We start from the raw sequence: 20246 nt of genomic DNA, 5'->3' as shown, positions 1-20246 counted from the left end.
TAATGCAGTGCACTCAGAAAACAAATCAATAAACAAAATGAGTGCTTTACCAAACAGATTGAAACTTTAAAAAAGAATCAATCAGAAATCCTGGAATAGAAGGATGCACTTAAGGAGATTAAGTGTGAACTACTGAACATAGAAAACAGAACCAACCAGATGGAGGTAAAAATTAGTGATATTGAAAATAGGAATCTAGAAATGATGTAGAGGGAAGAAGAAAGAGACCTGAGCATAAAGAAAAATGAAATAGCCCTATGAGAATTATCTGACTCCATCAGAAAAAGCACTATTAGAATTATGGGTATTCCAGAGGAGCAAGAGAGGGAACAGGATATGGAGAACCTATTCAAGCAAATAGTAAATGAGAATTTCCCAAACCTATGGAAAGAACAAGATCCTCACATCCAAGAAGCAAACAGAACACCTAGTTACCTCAAACCAAAGAAGATTTCTCTAAGGTACTTGGTATTAAAACTGTAAAAAATTGATGACTCAGAAAAAATTCTCAAAGCAGGGGAAAAGAAGAAAGTGACCTACAAAGGAAAACCATCAGGCCCTAACAGGTTTGGCTCAGTGAATAGAGCGTCGGCCTGAGAACTGAAAGGTCCCAGGTTCAGTTCCGGTCAAGGGCATGTACCTTGGTTGCGGGCACATCCCCAGTGGGCAGTGTGCAGGAGGCAGTTGATCGATGTTTCTCTCTCATCGATGTTTCTAACTCTCTATCCTTCTCCCTTCCTCTCTGTAAAAAATCAATAAAATATATTTTTTAAAAAAAGAAAACCATCAGAATTTCATCCAATTTCTCAGCAGAAACTCTACAAGCCAGAAGATAATAGAACCAAATATTTGAACATCTGAAAGAGAGACTACCAGCTGAATTATATATCCAGCAAAATTATCCTTTAAATATGAAGGAGAAATAAAGACATTCCCAGACATATAGAAGCTGAGGGATTTTATCACCAGAAAACCTCCATTGCAGGAAATACTCAAGGGAGTTATTCTACCTGAAACAAAGAGCATAAGATCACAACACTACAAGTAAGATCACCAACAACATAAACAGGGATAATTTGTGACAACAAAAACATAAAATGGGAAGGGGGAAAGTCCTGAATTGGCAAAGGAGGATGAAGATCGGATACACTCAAAAGAAAACCAGCTATGGTATATATGCAAGTTTACTTTTTATAAACCTTATGGTAAGTAACCACACACAAAAATCTGCAAACCAGGACACATAGCTTAAAAAAGAGGAAACAGAGGAAAGAAGTATGGAATACCACCAAACAAAAACAATAGAAACACTAAGGAAAAGAACCAATGAAGGTACAGAGCTACCAGGAAATAAAAGACAAAATGGCTATAGAAAATCCTCATACATAAATAATTACCGTAAATGTAAATGGCCTGAATTCACCAATAAAAAGGCACAGAGCAGCAGAGTGGATCAGCAAACAAAACCTAACCATATGCTGCCTACAAGAGACACATCTAAGCTGCAAAGACAAAGGTAGATTCAAAGTAAAAGGGTGGAAAATGATTTTCCAAGCAAATAACATCCACAGAAAAGCAGGTATAGCCATACTTATATCTGACAAAATAAACTTCAAGATAGCAGAGAGAATAAGAGACAGAGATGGGCACTTGTAATGATAAAGGGGACACTACATCAAGAAAACATAACACTTCATAATATATATGTACCCAACCAGGAAGCACTGAAATATATAAAATAACTACTCACAGAACTAAAGGGAGAAACACATCAAAACACAATGAGAGTTGAAGAACTTAATAATCCATTGACAGCTCTAAACAGATCAACCAAACAGAAAATCAGTAAAAAACTCCCAGCCTTAAATGAAACACTAGACCAAATGGACATAATTGACTTTATAGAACCTTTCATCCCAGAACATCAGATTATACATTCTTCTCCAGTGCACATGGAACATTCTCAACGGTAGTTTTGGGTCACAAAACTAGCATCAAAAAGTTCAAGAAGATTGAAATTATACCAAGCATATTCTCTTGAAATACCAAGTACAATGCCTTGAAATTAGAAATCAACTGCAAAAAGGAAGTAAAGACACCCACAAATATGTGGAGATTAAACAACATGCAACTAAAAAATGACTGGGTCGAAGAAGAAATAAAATATGAGATCAAAAGATATATAGAGACAAATAAGAATGAATATACAATATATCAAAACTTCCTGGGATGCAGCAAAACCAGTATTAAGAGGGAAATTAATATCATTACAGGCCTATCTCAGAAAATAAGAGAAATCCCAAGTAAACAACCTAATATCATATCTTAAAGAAGTAGGAAAGGAAGAACAAAAGCAACACAAAGTCAGCAGAAGAAAGGAAATAATAAAAATTAAAACAGAATTGAATGAAATAGAGAACAAAAAGACTATACAAAAAATTAATAAAACAAAGAGCTGGTTCTTTGAAAAGATTAATTAAATCAACAAATTCCTGGTTAGACTTAAAAAAGAAAAAAAGGAAAAGACCCATATAAACAAAATCATAAATGAGAGAGAAGTCACCACAGATATTATAGATATACAAAGATCACTCAAAATATGATAAAAGACTATATGCCACCAAATTCAATAATCTAGAAGAAATGGATAAGTTCCTAGATTTTTATAACCTTCCTAGACTAAATCATGAAGAACTGGAAAATCTAAACAGACCAATCAGCAGTGAGGAAATTGAAATAACCATCAAAAACCTCCCAAAGCCGAACCGGTTTGGCTCAGCGGATAGAGCATCGGCCTGAGGACTGAAGGGCCCCAGGTTCGATTCCGGTCAAGGGCATGTACCTTGGTTGCGGGCACATCCCCAGTAGGGGGCGTGCGGGAGGCAGCTGATCGATCTCTCTCGTCGATGTTTCTGGCTCTCTATCCCTCTCCCTTCTTCTCTATAAAAAATCAATAAAATATTTAAAAAAAAAAAAAACCTCCCAAAAAATGAAAGTCCAGGACCAGATGGCTCAGATGGCTTCACCAGGGAATTCTACCAAACATTCAAGGAAGATTTAAAAACTATCCTTCTCAACCTCTTCCAAAATGTTAAAGAAGAGGCACTACTTCTTAACACATTCTATGAGGCCAATATAACCCTGATACCAAAACCTGGCAAAGATAACACAAAAAAAGAAAACTACAGACCAATATCTCTGATGAATAAAGATGCAAAAACCCTAAACAAAATACTAGCAAATTGAATACAAAAGTACATCCAAAAAATAATACATCACAAATAGTAGAGTTCATTCTAGGATGGATTAAGATACCCAAATCAATCAGTGTAATAGACCACATTAACAAAAGATAGGATAAAAATTATATGATCTTATCAGTAGATACAGAAAAAAGCATTTAATAAGATCCAACATCCATTTGTGATTAAAACACTCAATACAATAGGAACAGAAGGAAAGTACCTCAACATATTAAAGTCCATCTATGATAAACCCTCAGCTAATATCAAACTCAATGGTGAAAAACTGAAAGCTTTTCCTCTAAGATCAGGAACAAGACAAGGATGTCCACTCTCACCACTCCACTCTTTTTTTTTTTTTAATATATTTTATTGATTTTTTACAGAGAGGAAGGGAGAGATAGTTAGAAACATCGATCAGCTGCCTCCTGCACGCCCCCTACTGGGGATGTGCCCGCAACCCAGGTACGTGCCCTTGACCAGAATCGAACCTGGGACCCTTTAGTCCGCAGGCCGAAGCTCTATCCACTGAGCCAAACCGGTTTCGGCCACTCTCACCACTCTTATTCAACATAGTGCTGGAAGCCCTGGCCAGAGCAATAAGGCAAGCAAAATAAGTAAAAAGCATCCAAATAGGGAAGGAAAAAGTTAAACTGTCACTTTTTGCAGATGGCATGATTCTCTATATAAAAAACCCCAGACTCCACAAAAAAAAACAAGCAAAACAAAAAACCCTATTAAAACAATAAATACAGTCAAGTGCAGGATACAAAATCAGTGTGGAAAAATGTATTGCCTTCCTGTATACTAACAACAAAACTTCAAAAAAAGAAATGAAAAAAGCAATTCCTTTTGCAATTTCAACCAAAAGAATAAAATATCTAGGAATAAACTTAACAAAGAATGTGAAAGACCTAAATAATGAAAAGTACAAAGCATTCTTAAAAGAAGTTGAAAAAGACACAACAAAATGGAAAAATATTCATGTTCATGGGTTGGAAGATTCAACATAGTTAAAATGGCCATTTTACCCAAAGCAATTTACAGATTTAATGCAATCCCATAAAAATCCCAATGCTATTTTTTAAAGAAATATTAGGAGAAATAATTAGATTTGTATGGAACCACAAAAGACTCCAGATAGCCAAAGCAATCCTGAGAAAAAAGAACAAAGCTATAGTTATCACTTTGCCTGACTTCAAATTATACTACAAAGCTATGATAAATCAAAACAACATGGTATTGGGAGAAAAACCGACACACAGGTCAAAGGAACAGACTAGAGAGCCCAGCTATAAAACCACATGTATATGGACAGATAATTTTTGACAAAGGAGCCAGAAGCACACAATGGAGTGAAAAGAGTTCTTCAATAAATGTTGCTAGGAGAAGAGAAAAGTCACATGCAAATGAATGAAACTGGATTACAAAAATTAATTCAAAATGGATAAAAGACCTAAATATAAGACCCAAAACAATAAATTACATAGAGGAAAATATAGGTACTAAACTTATGGACTTTGGTCATAGAGAACATTTTATGAACTTACCCCAAAGGCAAGGGAAGTAAAGGCAAAGATAAATGAATGGGACTATATCAAACTAAAAAGCTTCTGCACCATGAAAGAAGCTGACAACAAAACAAAGAAGCAGCCAGCCAGGTGGGAGATGATATTTGCAAATAGTAGCTCCAACAAAGGTTTAATTTCCAAAATAGATAAAGAACTCATAAAACTCAACACTAAACAAACAAACTACCCAATCCAAATGTGGGCAGAGGACCTGGAAATACCCCTCTCCCAAGAAGACATCAAACAGCCAATAGATATATGAAAACATGTTCAACCTCACTGGCAATTAGGGAAATGTAAATCAAAACTACAATGAGCCAAGTTTGGCTCAGTGAATAGAACATAGGCCTCAGGACTGAAGGATTGCAAGTTTGATTCCCTCTTAAGGGCAAATACCTCAGTTGCAGGCTCGATCCCCAGCAGTTCACTTGCAGGAGGCAACCAATTGATGTGTCTCTCTCACATCAATGTTTCTCTCTCTCTGTCTCTCCCCCTCCCTTCCACTCCCTCTAAAAATCAATGGAAAAATATCCTTGGGTGAGGATTCAAACACACACACACAAAACACACACACAGAAATTAAAAAACATTACAATGAGATACCACCTTACACTTGTTAGAGTGGCCATTATCAACAAGACTAGAGGCCCAGTGCACGAATTCATGCACCAGTGGGTACCTTGCCCTGGCCTGCGGGATTGGGCTGAAACCGGCTCTCCAGCATCCCTTGAGGGGTTCCACCGGTGCATGATCGGGGCTGGGGAGGGACGCAGGAGGTTGGCCAGCTAGGGAGGGTTCACAGGAGGGCTCCAGGGCTCAGTCCCAATTGGCCGGACTCCAGCAGCAAGCTAACCTACCAGTTGGAGTGTCTGCCCCTGGTGGTCAGTACACATCATAGCAACTGGTCGATCGGTCAACTGTTTGCCCCCTGGTTGTCAGTGCATGTCATAGTGAGTGGTTGAGCAGCCTTAGCATATCATTAGCATATTATGCTTTGATTGGTTGAACGGATGACCAGACATTTAGCATATTAGGCTTTTATTATATAGGACAAGCAATAAGTGTTGGAGAGGTTGTGGAAAAAAGGGAACCCTCATTCACTGCTGGTGGGAATGTAGACTGGTACAGTCACTCTGGAAAGCAGTCTGGCAATTCCTCAAAAAATCAGGAATAGAGCTACAATACAACCCAGCAATCCCTCTCCTGGGTATATACCCGAAAAATTCGAAATCATGTATTTGCAAAGATATATGCATCTCTATATTCATTGCAGCATTATTTAAATAGAATTGGGATTTTTATGGGATTACATGTCTGGCCAAGACATGGCAACAACCAAAGTGTCCTGTGATAGAAGACTAGATAAAGAAGACATAGTACATGTGCACAATGGAATACTACTCAGCCATAAGAAGGGATGAAATAACGCCATTTGCAACAACATGGATGGACTTTGAAAACCTATGCTAAGTGAAATATTAGTCAGTCAGAAAAAGCTAAGAACTGTATGATTTCGCTCAGATGTGGGATATAAGACTGAAACTTGTGAATACAAACAGCAGCGTGGTGATTGCCAGAGGGAAGCGGGTAGCGGGAGAAGAGGCTCCTAATATATGGTGATGGGAGAAGATTTGACTTTAGGTGGTGGGCACATGGAATAACATATAGATCTTGTAACATAGAGACCCACACCTGAACCTATATGTTCATGTGGACCAGTGTCACCCCTATAAATTTAACAAGTACATTTTAAAGAGAAAGAAATATATTGGCCTGATGATGTGTTGAACCATCTATAGAATTAGCCAATACCTCCATATTTTTCTTTTCATTTGACTTAACCTTTCTTTCCAAGCAGAGGAAGTTTTTTTTTTTTTGATTGTCTCATTGCAATGTAAATTTTTATAGTATAATTCCAAAAATTTTAGACCTATTACAGAAAGTTGTTATAATTTTTTTGAAGTCTTCAATTCCTACACCATGAGGAAGTTAATGTCATATTTTAGGGATTGGAATAAAATTTTTTTTTTGTGGTGCTTAAATTTAATGTCAAAGTAGAGTTTAACTTGTGTTTGTGAGTCAGATCTTAGTTTGTCTGACATTTTTATTTTCACTGCCTGGTTGTTAATAGCTTTCTAGTGTAGGTGTTATATCTGTTGCTCTTCTTGGTTTCTAGTTGTTATTAATGTGTACAATATCACAGCTTCATGGAGGTCAACTTTCTTAAGTTTCTTCTGCCATTGACTTTTAGGAAATGGGAAAGAATAAGTCATAAGTAATTGGGTTGTTTTTTCAAAACACATACCACTAGGGATTCTCATAGTTTACTCTCTCTGCCATCCCTCCTTGGAAATCAATTCATGCCTATAGTGAATCACTGTTACTGGAGGAACTTAAGATAGTTCTCAGGCTCGGCCAGTGTGGCTCAGTGGTTGAGTGTTGACCCATGAACCAAGTGGTCACCAGGTTGTGGGTTTGATCTCCAGTAGGGGGCATGTGGGAGGCAGCCGATTGATGTTTCTCTTTCATCTCATTGATGTTTCTATCCCTCTCTCTTCCTCTCTCTCTCTAAAATCAATAAAAACATTTTTTTTTTAAAAAAAAAGATAGTTTCAGGTGTGTCAGTTTCTCTTAGTATCAAAAAAAAAAGTTAGTCTGCGTAGTTGTTTATTTTTAAATGAAAAAGTTGCCAAAATTATTCAGGAAAGTGCTATTTCATAAAGCAATAAATGACTGCAAATTTCAAATATGCATTTTTTTCTAGTAATAAAAGTATTCTCTTAAAGTGTTAAATTAGACAAATACTTATATCAGAGAAGTCCTTGGCCATTAGGAAAACAATCCTGAATATGGTACCCTTTTCTTTAAGAAAACATTATAACCTTACTAAAATTAAAACAAAAGAAAATTTTTAAAAAAAATATGTTTTTATTGATTTTTAGAGAAAGAGGAAGGGAGAGGGAAAGAAAGATACTCAACAATGAGAGAGAATCATGCATTAGCTTCTTCCTGCACACCACTCACTGGGGATGTGCCTTGACCAGGAATCGAACTGGTGACCTCTTGGTTATGAGTTGACACTCAACCACTGAGCCACACAAAACTTCTTAAATAAAAATTATTTTCTCTTTTCATTCTTATTTCCTTTTGTCTTGAATAACTTTCACAAAATATGTCTGTATAACCAGTGTCGTGAAAGTTCCCAGGTTTCACTTGACTACTTTCTGATCTGCCTTCAGTACAGGTCCCTCCCTTCTTTTCTTCTCTTTTTACTCTGGAATTAATCCTCTACCTACTTCACAGGCCGATTCTTTGATGAGAATGAATCCCCTGTTGATCCGCAGCATGGCTCTAAACTGGCGGATTATAATGGGGATGATGGTAACGTAGGTGAGTATGAGGCAGACAAGCAGGCTGAGCTGGCTTACAATGAGGAAGAAGATGGTGATGGTGGAGAGGAAGACGTCCAAGGTGAGCGTGGGCCTGGCTTCCATGCTGTGACCATGAAACCCACCAATCCAATTTGGTTGAATTTGTGTAGAATTTTCCCACTTATTAGTAGCAGTACAGTCTTAATACAAAGAGGTTCAGTGCAGTTTTTCAATTGTATTTTGAAAACAATTTTATGATAGTGGTATTAATAAATTTATAAATAAATTATTTTAATTGTTATCAATTGTAGTTATATGTGTTATTGATATAGACACAATTTGAAACTCAGAATCTTGGGAAATTTTAGAATTAAATTGTTTAAAATGGTCCTAGCAAGTACTCCCAGAAAATAATTCCCCTTTTCAGTTTCTCATCTGAAAGCATTTCAGTTATTCTAGGTACAAATATTGATCAGACAGCCTTTTTGTTATCAGGGAAGCTGCAAAGGAAATAGTCCCCTCTACACTGAAGATACAATTATTTTACTACTGATTCAGCATAGAAAGTTTGTTTTCAAAAATTTTTTCTGAGGTTTAAAATTTATTTTTAGCAGTTTGTGAAGATTTATCTGTTTTATGTTTAATACACAGATTCAACATATTTTCCTTGTTAACTGTGTTACTTCTGAGCTTTTAATTTAGTGAAAGTTCAGAATCTACCTGTTTGCATGCAGCCCTGCCCATGCATGCATATTAGTGTGTGTTGCTTCTTTGCAAGTGTGAAGGCCTGTTTTCTGCCTGCTTACATCACTTAGTAGTATTTGTGGAGCTTTTCTTTTTTCTATAAAAGTTGATTATAAAGTTAATGTGTGTGTTTTAGATTTTATAATATTATGCATGCAATATTTTCCCAATGTAACTATCTTGATTTACTCCTTAACTCTTTTTAAGGTAATTAAATTTTATTTAGGTTCATAACAAGAGTTGTTCTGATAAAACTCAGAAGAAAATGTAGTTGTCCTAGAATACTACATATTTAATAGAAAAAGGGAAACCAAAGACTCTGACTTCCTCCTAGGCACTGTTTTGATAGCCCATTCTAGTTTTAGAAGAATGGTTATTGGGAATAGAAAGAGATTAATAAATGTTAGTAGTTAAGGATTTGTTAATGAGAACTCACTTTTTGGTCTTTTGAATAAATTATACTCACTTCTTCTATACTCTTATCCATTTTCATAAATCTTACCATTTTTTCTTACTACTTTTGTGATTTGTTCGAGTTATACTTATTTGCAGTTATTTATAATGTTGCATTACATATATTTATATCATATCACCAATTAGAATGTAAGCCCTTAGAGGGCAGGAATTTTCATTTATTTTGCCTTCTATTTTGTTTGTATCTTTTTCTGCCTTCATATTCCTCCCCACCACCCATAGTTTTTAGCACACATAGGGTGCTCAGTAAATGTTGTTAACTAATACTTTTATCCTTTTCTCATTTAATTTTTATTCTTATAACTGTGACTAGAGTAACAACCCTTTAACTTACTTCTGGTCTTAATAAGCTTGCCTGGTTTACACTTTAAACATTTCTAGGTTTCTTTCAGAAGGGCTTCTGTCTCAGATAATTTTAGGTTTTCATTAGAACAATTAATTTCAACTATAATTGAAAATCATTTCTTATATTTTGGCTGTCTTAAAGGTAATGACTTTTATCACAAAACTTCAGTTTAATATTTTTATCCATAGCAGGTACATTTCTCTTCATCGCCTTCTCTCTCTCTCTCTCTCTCTCTCTCTCTCTCTCTCCAGTACCCGTCTTTCTCTCCTACCCTCAGTTCTCATTGCCACTGTCCACTGTAGGTCCTCATTACCCTCATGCTGCCTGCCTTTACTTTCACAAGAAAATTAATCTATTGATTCTAAGGAATATAAATAAATGATCTAGGATGATATCCTCAGTGAAGTAGGGAGGGGATTGGTCAATTTTTGGGTTTCTTCATTTGCAAGTGAATTTTACTTGAGCTGGGGTTTGCTATTTAACATTTTTGTCCCATTTGGGGGTTCACTAATGATAGCAGCCAAGGAAAGGGCAGCTACCAAGGGGACTCTCTTATTATAAGGAACAGAAAGATGCAAGAACATCAACTCCAGCAAATAAAGAGGAATAAGTTTGGGTGAGATGACAAAAAAGAAATATGGGAGACCCAAATAATTTTAAACACATTTTCATGATTAAAAATGTTTCACGTTTAAAATTTTTAGGTATAGTATTAATTGTTCAAAAAGTGTGGAGAGGAAATTGTGGCTATTCCCTAATTAAGTTTGAATACTTGGAATTTAAAAGTATTTCTTCATAGCTTCATTGTAGAAATAATGGTTGAGTTCCCAGCCCAGTTTGTACTTGTAGCCAAAGCAGGCAGTAGAGTGGAAAAACACATTAGCCTGGGAGTTAGGAGATCAGCTGTGTATTGCTTTTCAAGTCACTTAAACTCTCTGGGCCAAAATTTATTCATCTGTAATGTGAGAGTACTTAACAAGTGTTCTTCTCAGTGCTAAAATGCTGTGGTTACATTCACAGTGGAATCACTACATATAACACAAGTATTATGGGAAATGTGTTTCAGATTTTAGCATGCCTGACGTACATCTTTTCCCAAACTCAGGAAAGAAAATGGAAACTACTCCAGCCATCAAGACTCTGCAGCTAGAGATAATCAAAACAAGGTTCTAGCCATAGGGACTCTTCTCTGCTCTCTCTAGTATTAGGAGGAGTTTTCCCTTGTATACCTAGTATTAGAGATTCCAGCTGCAGGACTGAGATTTGGGCTTCAGCTCTGACTTTGGTCTCCAAAACACTCTGGCTTTGGTCTCCAAAACTCTGGTTTATAAAATGCAGATTTGGGTAGCATCTCTACCAATAGAGAGCTGAAGGGTTCCAGCTTTATCTCTGATGCCTGTTCATATGTATTGATCATTTGAGTCAACACTGTATACATAGTGTTTTCTTATAGAATTAAGTGAAGCCTAATTTTCCTGTGTTTACAGTCCTGGTTTATTTTGGCTTTTAGTTCCTGGTTTCCTGAAGCATCCTAAAAGAAATATTTTATTTACATTAGTGTAAAAATATTTTTCCTGACTTCTTAAAGATCTACTTTGGAAAGACTGCACATCTGATGGATATATCTTTTAATCCAGGGGTCCTCAAACTTTTTAAACAGGGGGCCAGTTCACTGTCCCTCAGACCGTTGGAGGGCCGGACTATAGTTTAAAAAAAAACTATGAACAAATTCCTATGCACACTGCACATATCTTATTTTGAAGTAAAAAAACAAAACGGGAACAAATACAATATTTGTATTTGCATGTGGCCCGAGGGCCGTAGTTTGAGGACCCCCGTTTAATCCCTTTTTCATTGTAACAAGGAGATGGACGTTTACAAATTCCCTGTACTCTTATCTTTAATCTCAAAGAAGTTCCTAATTTGATTAATAGAATATGCAATGCATATTACTAAATATATCTATAAAAGGAGCTTAGCACAGTGCTTAAATGCCTGATTCTAAGCCAAGACTGCCTGGATTTGAATCCCAACTGTGTCACCTTGTGAACTATGTAACCTCTATGCCTCAGTTTTCTCATCTGTCAAATAAGGATAGATATAGTTATCTAATTCAACAGTTATGTGGGTTATATGATTTAAATATTTGTTCAGCACTTAAAACAGGGTCTTTCACACTGTAACACTCTGTGTTTGTTGAATTAAATTATATTTCTAGATAGTAACACCTTAATCTATCAAAAACTAAGCTATTGGGTAACTGTAACATGAACCAGAAAGTAAGAGAAGTCATTTTTTAAGACTGCAGGAGCCAAAAGATATCATTAAAAGCTATGTACTAAAAAGGGAGCCTCTTAGGCTCTGATTGAAATACTTCTCTCTTTTTTTTTAAATTTTAATCCTCACTTGAAGATATTTTTTCCATTATTATTATTTTTTTTAAAGAGAGCGTGAAGGAAGGGAAGATAGAGGGAGAGGGAGAGAGACAGAGAGAGAGAAGAGAAAAGAGAGAGAGGAAAGAGGGAGGAGAGAGAAACATCAACGTGAGACACATTGATTGGTTGCCTCTTGCATTCATTCTGACCAGGGCTGGGTGTTGAGCCTGCAACCAAGGTACATGACCTTGACCAGAAATCGAACCTATCACTCTTCAGTCCACAGGCCAATGCTCTAACCACTGAGCAACCTACCAGGGCAAAATACTTTTCATTCTTGTTCTAATATTTTAGTACTCTGAGCAGTCTTATTTCAAAACCTGTAGCTTGTAGCAAAATTAGGAAAGAAGGATTATTATTGACAGACTAGAGGGCTGGTGCACGAAATTCTTGTACAGGGGGAGGTCAGGTCCCTCAGCCCAGCCTGCACCCTCTCCAATCCGGGACCCCTCGGGGGATGTCTGACTGCCTCTCACAATCCAGAACTGCTGGCTCCTAACCGCTCACCTGCCTGCCTGCCTGATCACCCCTAACCCCTCTGCCTGCCTGCCTGATCGTCCCTAACAACCTCTGCCTGCCTGATCGTCCCTAACAACCCCTGCCTGCCTGATTGCCCCTAACTACCTCTGTCTACCTGCCTGATCGCCCCTACTGGCCTGATCTCCCCTAACTTCTCCTCTGCTGGCCTGATCGCCCCTAACCACCTCTGCCTCGCCCCACACCAGGGACCCAGGATTCCCTCCTCCAGTTGGTCGCAGGCACCTGGGACCCAGGCTTCCCTCCCTCTGGCTGGCCACAGGCACCCAGGACCCAGACCAGCTTCACCTGGGCCGGCCGCAGCTGCAGGGGACCATGGGCAGGCAGCTTCGCCTGGGCCGCAGCCACAGGCACCCGGGACCGTGGGTGGGCGGTTTATCCCACTCCTGGGCTGCGGGCACAGCCGCTGGTGCCCAGGACTGCTGGGCAGGCAGCTTGTCCCTCTCCCAGGCTGCAGGCGCAGGCACAGCTGCTGGCTCCTGGGACCATGTGGCAGGCGGCTTGTCCCTCTCCCGGACCGCAGCCTGGCTGGTCCCCATTTCTCTCTCGCAAGCTCATTTGTGCCAGTCTGGTCCCCATTCCTCTCTCCCCAGTGTTGAGTGTCTGAGCTGTTACAGCGTGATGGCGTGAGAACATGATGGCCATTTGCATATTAGCTCTTTATTATATAGGATAAACTGACAGTAATGTGAAGTGACAGGTGATACCTATAAAGGACCCAGGAAAACCTGTGAGTAGCCAAATAAGTCAAACTCCAAAGCACTATATAGAGTTGCTTCATATAGGTACTCGCCCTGGCCAGTTTGTTCACTGGTTAAAGCATTGGCTAGTACAACGAAGGGTTGTGGGTTCAATTCCTAGAAAGGGCATGTACCTGGGTTGCAGTTTCAATCCCTAGTCCCAATCAGAGAGTTTGTGGGAAGCAACCAATCAAAGTGTCACATCTCCCTTCCTCCTTCCCCCACCTCCATTCTCTCTAAAAATCAATGGAAAAAAATATCCTCAGGTGAGAATTAACACCCCCAGCCAAATATATATATAGTTACTCAGTGACTTTAGGGATATTACTGTCTAACAATATTATGTAATAAATATTTTCTTTTTGGTAAAGAAAAGATTAAGTTTTGGTTTGTATACTCTATTTAAGAAATTAACTAGTAAACTCTTTGCAGAGAAGCAAAGAAATTCACTAAAATGTTAAATGTTAGGATTATGAGTAATGTTTATCTTCTAATTTTTATCTGATGACTAAGGATTAATTTTATAATTTAAAAAAGGTTATTTTTAAAGACATGAAAAAAGTATACATAGAAGTTTCTACCAAAGCTTTAATTAAAATGACTTCATTTATATAGAAATAATATACAAAAGGATCACCTTCTCAATGTTTGTGGGTTCCCAAAGTTTTGCTGACTATATTTATCTACCTCCCTCCCTCCCTCCCTCCCTTCCTTCCTTCCATCCATCCATCCATCTATCCATCCATCCATCTTTCCAATCTATTATTAAAAGATTTGTTAAAATGAAGTAATCTTCCAAAATAGTTACAGACTTTTCCCTCTTTAGCCAAGCAACTGAGAAATAGAACACTATTTGCAGACTGTGTAAAATAATGAGCAGAAAACTACCTTAAAAAGGAGAAAAATTCCTGAGAAAAAACGAGACTTTTTAAAATTGGATTTCTGCAAATGATTTTATGAACAATATTCTTGATACATAATTATTTCCCTTTCAGATGATGAAGAACGAGAACTTCAAATGGATCCTGCAGACTATGGAAAACGTTTAAATGATGTCCTTTAAAACCTAAAGGAAACTTTAGAAAACCTAAAGTGCTGTAAAATGGAATCATTTCTACTTTGTCCTTTTTGACTTTTGCTGTAAAGATCAGTTGTATCAGTTATAAAGATACATTGAGTTAAACTTAAGGAAAAATTTAATGAAGGAATGTACCCATGTACATATGTGAACTTTGTCATATTGTATAATTAATGCAGAGACCTTTTTGGTTGTATTACAGTTGAGCCAAAAACAAAGTAAACAAACTGTAGTCTTTGCGTTTAAAGCAAACTAATATATATTTTACATTTTATTGAGCCTAATTCTTTACTCAAATGGACAAACAGGAAAAAATGGTTGTACAGTTTATATAAGTTGCACATAACATAACCACAGTGAGAATAGTTAATTATTCAGCTTAAAAACGTTTTATGCACTTATTCTTGTTAACTCAACTGGTGTTCTGTTCCCACCCCTTATCACATGCTCTTCCAGGAATTATACCTACAATAGTTAGATAAAAAACAGGAACCTAGAAGCCAAACACTGGGCACCATGTGTACAAAATCACTTCCCTACTCCTTTTATTTTACACTAGAGGCCCAGTGCATGAAATTCAGAATTCGAGGAGGGGGTCCCTCAGCCCAGGTTGTGCCCTCTCGCAGTCCGGAAGTCCTTGGGGGATGTCCAACAGCGGAGGCAGGAGAGGCACCCGCCACCGCTGTGGCGCTCGCCAGCTGTGAGCCCGGCTTCTGTCTGAGCAGCGCTCCCCCTGTAGGAGTGCATGGACCACCAGGGGGCAGCTCCTGCATTGAGTGTCTGCCCCCTGGTGGTCAGTGCACGTCATAGCAACCAGTCGTTCCGCTGTTTGGTCGATTTGCTTATTAGTCTTTTATTATATAGGATGAGTGCTGGTGTGTTTTGGCAGGTAAGCTTTCAGGTGAGGCCTGATGAAAGTTGAGATAACCTGCAAAGACATAATAATATTTATGAGTTATACCTTACTTAGTTCATGAACTTGTGAAATGCATGATTGACAATATTTTTTTTTTCACATAATACCAGTACTGTTTAACTATAATCAGGACTGGCTAAAATTTTTAAATTTTCAGAGTTCAAGTTAGTGAATATATTTATGATTTAAATGCCATATTCTAAAAGAGGTTAAGTCAACTTTGAAATTAATCTACAATCAGTATTTCAAAGCTTCTCTGGTAGTTTTAGTGATATTATTTGACTAGACTTTTTCTGAATTACTAAATAAGGACTTTTAACAGATTTTTATTATTGCACAGATAAATAGAAGTACAGTGAGGTCTACAGCCATTTTATTAAAGTAGCTTAAAAGTTTGTAATAAAGATGAATCTTTGTAATTACTTAAATGTTAGTTAAGAACCCATAAACCTCATATTTGCTAATTTTACAAAATTATTTTAAATGCATTTGTCTTTTTTTGACACTTTTCAGTAGAATATGTAGCTAATTCTTGTTTTCTGAGTTAAAACACTTCTAAATCTAACCCCTCCACCCCCAAAATAAAAAGTTTTGATCATAAGGAGAAATTTAAGGATGCTAACTTTGTGTTTCAGAAGGGTTACTGGTAATTACACATAAACATTAAATGCTTTCTTCCCCCTTTACTCAGGTTCTAGCCAAAATTCACATTTATAGAGATTTTTTTTAAAGAAAAGGTTATCACTTATTGGAGGTACAAAAATTATTAAACTTGGGTTCAGAAATTATTAAGCAACTAGGACAAGATATAGTGATTTACTAAAATTGTTTTTTCTACCATATCAAAGTAAGCAGTTCATGCCTTTGCTATGAGTAGAGTCAGGATTATAAATGAATTGGTATGATAGTTCATGGATTTTTTTTTTAAATGGAGTTAAAGGGAATTAATGTATAACTTCTAGGTGTTAGAGTGGGAAGATGAATCTAAAACATACTCCTAGAAATACTTTATGTTTAATACTGTAAAATTTTTGCAAATGAAAACAGTGAAATTTCCTGCCTTAGTTATTTTGTCATAAAAACAATTATTTGGTTGTAAGATAATTGTTACTTACACTGCAAAATTTCTTCAGTTAGCAGTCTATACATTTTATAAAATGAGAAATCTTGAACCAATTGGTAATATTTCCAACTGTATTAACATTTAAATGCTATAAAATACTATGTGAATCTCTTAAAATTCTGACATTCTACAGTCTGTATTAGACATGCTGATTTTATAATGTTTTACTTCTGCCTTAAGATTTAGGTTTTTTAAATGTATTTTTGCCCTGAATTAAGTGTTAATTTGATGAAAACTGCTTTTGAAATCATCACTGGGTTCTAATAAATTAAAAATTAAACTTGTTTTACTATTTTGCTGATCTGATAATATATACACACATCACACTTAAGTGATGCAAATAGCTACATTTTAACATTAAAATTTGAGTAAATTTAGAATGGCAGAAAATTTTACACCAGGGCTGTTTACTGTGCTAGTTTATTCAACAAACTAGAGGCCCGATGCACGAAATTTGTGCAAGAGTAGGCCTTTCGCAGCTGTGGCTTCGTCCAGAAGGTCATCCGGATCGTCGTTCTGCTGTTCAGCCTTTTGGTCAATTTGCAATTATGCTTTTATTATGATAGATATTGAATGCTTCCTATGTGCCCAGCATTGTTCTAGGTACAATAGTAAGAATCTGCATGGATAAGACAGACCAGGTTTCTTTCCTCATAGAACTTACTACATTCACCTGGGGAGCAGCCAGACAATACACAAGGTAAACAACATGAGCCAGGTAATTTAATATAGTGATAAGAGCTATTAAAAATAAAACAAGGTTCCAAGGTCTGTAAGGTTCCAAATTTTCAGGTTTTTACTTAACTGAAACATTACAGTTGTGAATCTAGAAAATCATGAGCAAGGAGGAGAAAAATGAGGCTGAAGAGTTATGGAAGGGGTAATATAGGGAGCATCTTGTCAATTCAGGTCACTTGCTACTGACCCACAAAGAAAAAATGCAGAATATAAAATATACATGAAAGGTTGATTCTAGGGAAAATACATAATCAGACTTCAAAGTGATTTCTGAAATATGTCCTTTGCTCCAGCTGGTTTGGCTCAGCAGATAGAGCGATGGCCTACAGTCTGAAGGGTCCTTGGTTCGATTCCAGTTAAGGTCACATGCCTGGGTTCCAGGCTAAATCCCCAGTAGGAGGTGTGCAGGAGGCAGCCAATCAATGATTCTCATCATTGATGTTTCTATCTCTTTCTCCCTCTCCCTTCCTCTCTGAAATAAAATTTAAAAATATATAAATACTAGAGGCCCGGTGCACAAATTCATGCACGGGTGGGGTCCCACTGGGTGGCCTGCAGGGATCAAGCCGAAACCCGCAGTCCAATGCTGCCTGCCGCTCCTACCTGCCGTTCCCGCTCATCCCGGCCCCACTGTGCCTGCCGCAAGCTCACGCCCAATCAGTCCTGATCAGGAAAGGCTCACGCTGCCACAGCAGCGCTCACCAGCCATGAGCCCTGCATCTGGCGCCACCAAGGGGAGTGGCCTGTGTGATCAGGCTGAAACCAGCTCTCCAACATCCCCTGTGGGGTCCCAGATTGTGAGAGGGCACAGGCCAGGCTGAGGGCCCCCACTGGTGCACGAATCGGCTGGGGAGGGACTGTAGAAGGGCTCCAGGGCATGTCCGGCCCATCTTGCTCAGTCCTGATCAGCCAAACCCCAGCAGCAAGTTAACCTACCCGTCAGAGCATCTGCTCCCTGGTGGTCAGTGCACGTCATAGTGACTGGTCAACCAGTTGACTGTCTGCCCCTAGTGGTCAGTGCACATCATAGCAAGCTGTTGAGCATCCTTAGCATAGCATTAGCATATTACGCTTTCATTGGTTGTTCGGTTGTTTTGCCATTTGATCTATTTGCATATTACCCTTTTATTATATAATATTTAAAAAAAGAAGGTAAACCATTTAAAAAAATAAAGTCCCTTTATTTAAAAAAATCTGAAGATTGTTTGCCTTTTTGACTTCTCATTTGTATAATGCTGTAACACCAAAAATTGCTAAAATATAAGGGCAGAGAATCTGTTAACATACACACACACAAAACTAGAGGGAGATCGTCACTTGCTATAATGGCTGACCTTGGAAACTTCTCTTCCCTCACATGTTTGACTCAATGGCTCCAATAAGACAATCAAATACTGTAAACATCATTACATTTCCAAAGTCTTAACATCATATGTGGTTCATCAATATTCAGTTCTAATTATGCAGTTCCTTTTAAAAGACTCTTCTCAATAAGTGTTCCAGACAAAAATTCAATCAACTATACAAGAAAAAGAGGGAAGTTTAATGGTTCATATAAGCAAACTGCATAAGGAGCAGAAGTCTCCTGGAGTTGAGAACAATTGAAACTAGGACTTGAATGCTACCAACTTTGTTTCATCAACTCCATTTCTGTTTCTCTCTACTTCCTTTTCTCACACAAGCTCCCTCATTCAAAGCTCTAACCAAGACTTCCAGCAGGTCATGTTTTCAAAGAAAATATGAGAGGGGCTGCTCCTCTTTGCTTAGTTCCATTTCAGAAAATCTGAGACAAGGGGGTATTTCTGCTTCTGTCTGTGGTTGAATAACTTGACTAGCCCTTCCAGATTAGTAATAGCTATAAAAACTGGATAAGATATATTGGGCAACTGTTTTTGGGCAGCACAAAACTGAAATTTCCAAGAGAAGGGAAACTTAAGCAGTTGAGCTCCACAGCTTCCTATGGTGTAAATGGGTTGGAGTGCTGAGCTGAGAAGGCAGAGATCATAGTGGGGAGCAGCTGAAGCAGTTGGAATCTATGGGGTTGGCATCAGAGAAGAGAGCTATTCAGAGAGGTGGCCTCAGAAATCCATATGGGTTCACAAGTCAGAGCTGTATATAATAAGAGCAAGACATCTGACGCTTACCAGATAGTTGCTACACAGTTGAAAATGGAACAGAGGTACCAAAGGTCAAGTGTGTTGACATAAAAGCAGTACTAAGGGACATTGAGTTTCTGGGCCTGCCAAGGCGGAGATCTCCTTAACAACTGTGACATGCAGTTGAAATATTAGAAAAGTACCTTGATAGTAAAAACCATGCCTTAGTAAGACCTACTCTAGATCTTCCCTAACATGCTCTGACAACATTGTCAGAGAAGACAGCGTATGGAAGTGTTGTCCTGCCAAATTGGACCTTATGAAACTCCTTAGGCTTCCCACAGACACGAATAGCAAAACATAAAACCAAGCCTATACTAATTTAAAGTAAACAATCTGTAACTGAAGTACCTGCTAAAATAAGAATTATCACTTTAAAGAAGATAACGGAGTTCAGAATCTCTACAACATATGCACAATGTCCAGTATTCAATAAAAATTATTAAGACATACAAAGGCACAAAAATATGTGATCCATAGTTTTATATATATATATATATATATATATATATATATAATGACATTATAATATATATAATGACATATACCACCATTGTAGTAGGCAGAAGTTTCATTATATTGTTTGTTATTTGTTAATGCAGGTATAAAAATATGTTCAAAGATTAAACAAAATATTTTAATAATGAACAGAATCTCAGCACAGAAATGACAATTATAAAAAAAAACCTAGAACTGCAAAATACAATAACTGAAATAAAAAATTCATTGGAAGCCCTGGCTGGTGTGGCTTTAGTTGGTTGGGCATTGTTCCATG

At 37.5% G+C, this 20246-nt stretch overlaps 1 protein-coding gene across 2 annotated transcripts in view; it reads left to right on the top strand.

Moving 5' to 3' along the window:
* The window catches only part of GOLM2 (golgi membrane protein 2), a 113335-nt gene extending 94880 nt beyond the window's left edge, over positions 1–18455 (top strand). Inside the window, exons 9-10 of one of the 2 annotated variants that reach the window (XM_070423570.1) lie at positions 8117–8284; positions 14456–18455. In XM_070423570.1, the coding sequence (XP_070279671.1) occupies positions 8117–8284; positions 14456–14523 (236 nt within the window). In that variant the 3' untranslated portion in view covers positions 14524–18455. The remainder of the gene's footprint in view (positions 1–8116; positions 8285–14455) is intronic. The other variant, XM_070423580.1, reaches the window with a different exon arrangement.
* Positions 18456–20246: the final 1791 nt, after the last annotated feature.

Source organism: Myotis yumanensis, unplaced genomic scaffold (genome assembly GCF_028538775.1).
Source record: "Myotis yumanensis isolate MYYU_CA2020_CCGP unplaced genomic scaffold, mMyoYum1.0.hap1 SCAF_1, whole genome shotgun sequence".
NCBI lineage: Eukaryota > Metazoa > Chordata > Mammalia > Chiroptera > Vespertilionidae > Myotis > Myotis yumanensis.
The sequence above is the reverse complement of the archived record's forward strand: the minus strand, read 5'-3'. Positions and strand labels throughout refer to the sequence as shown.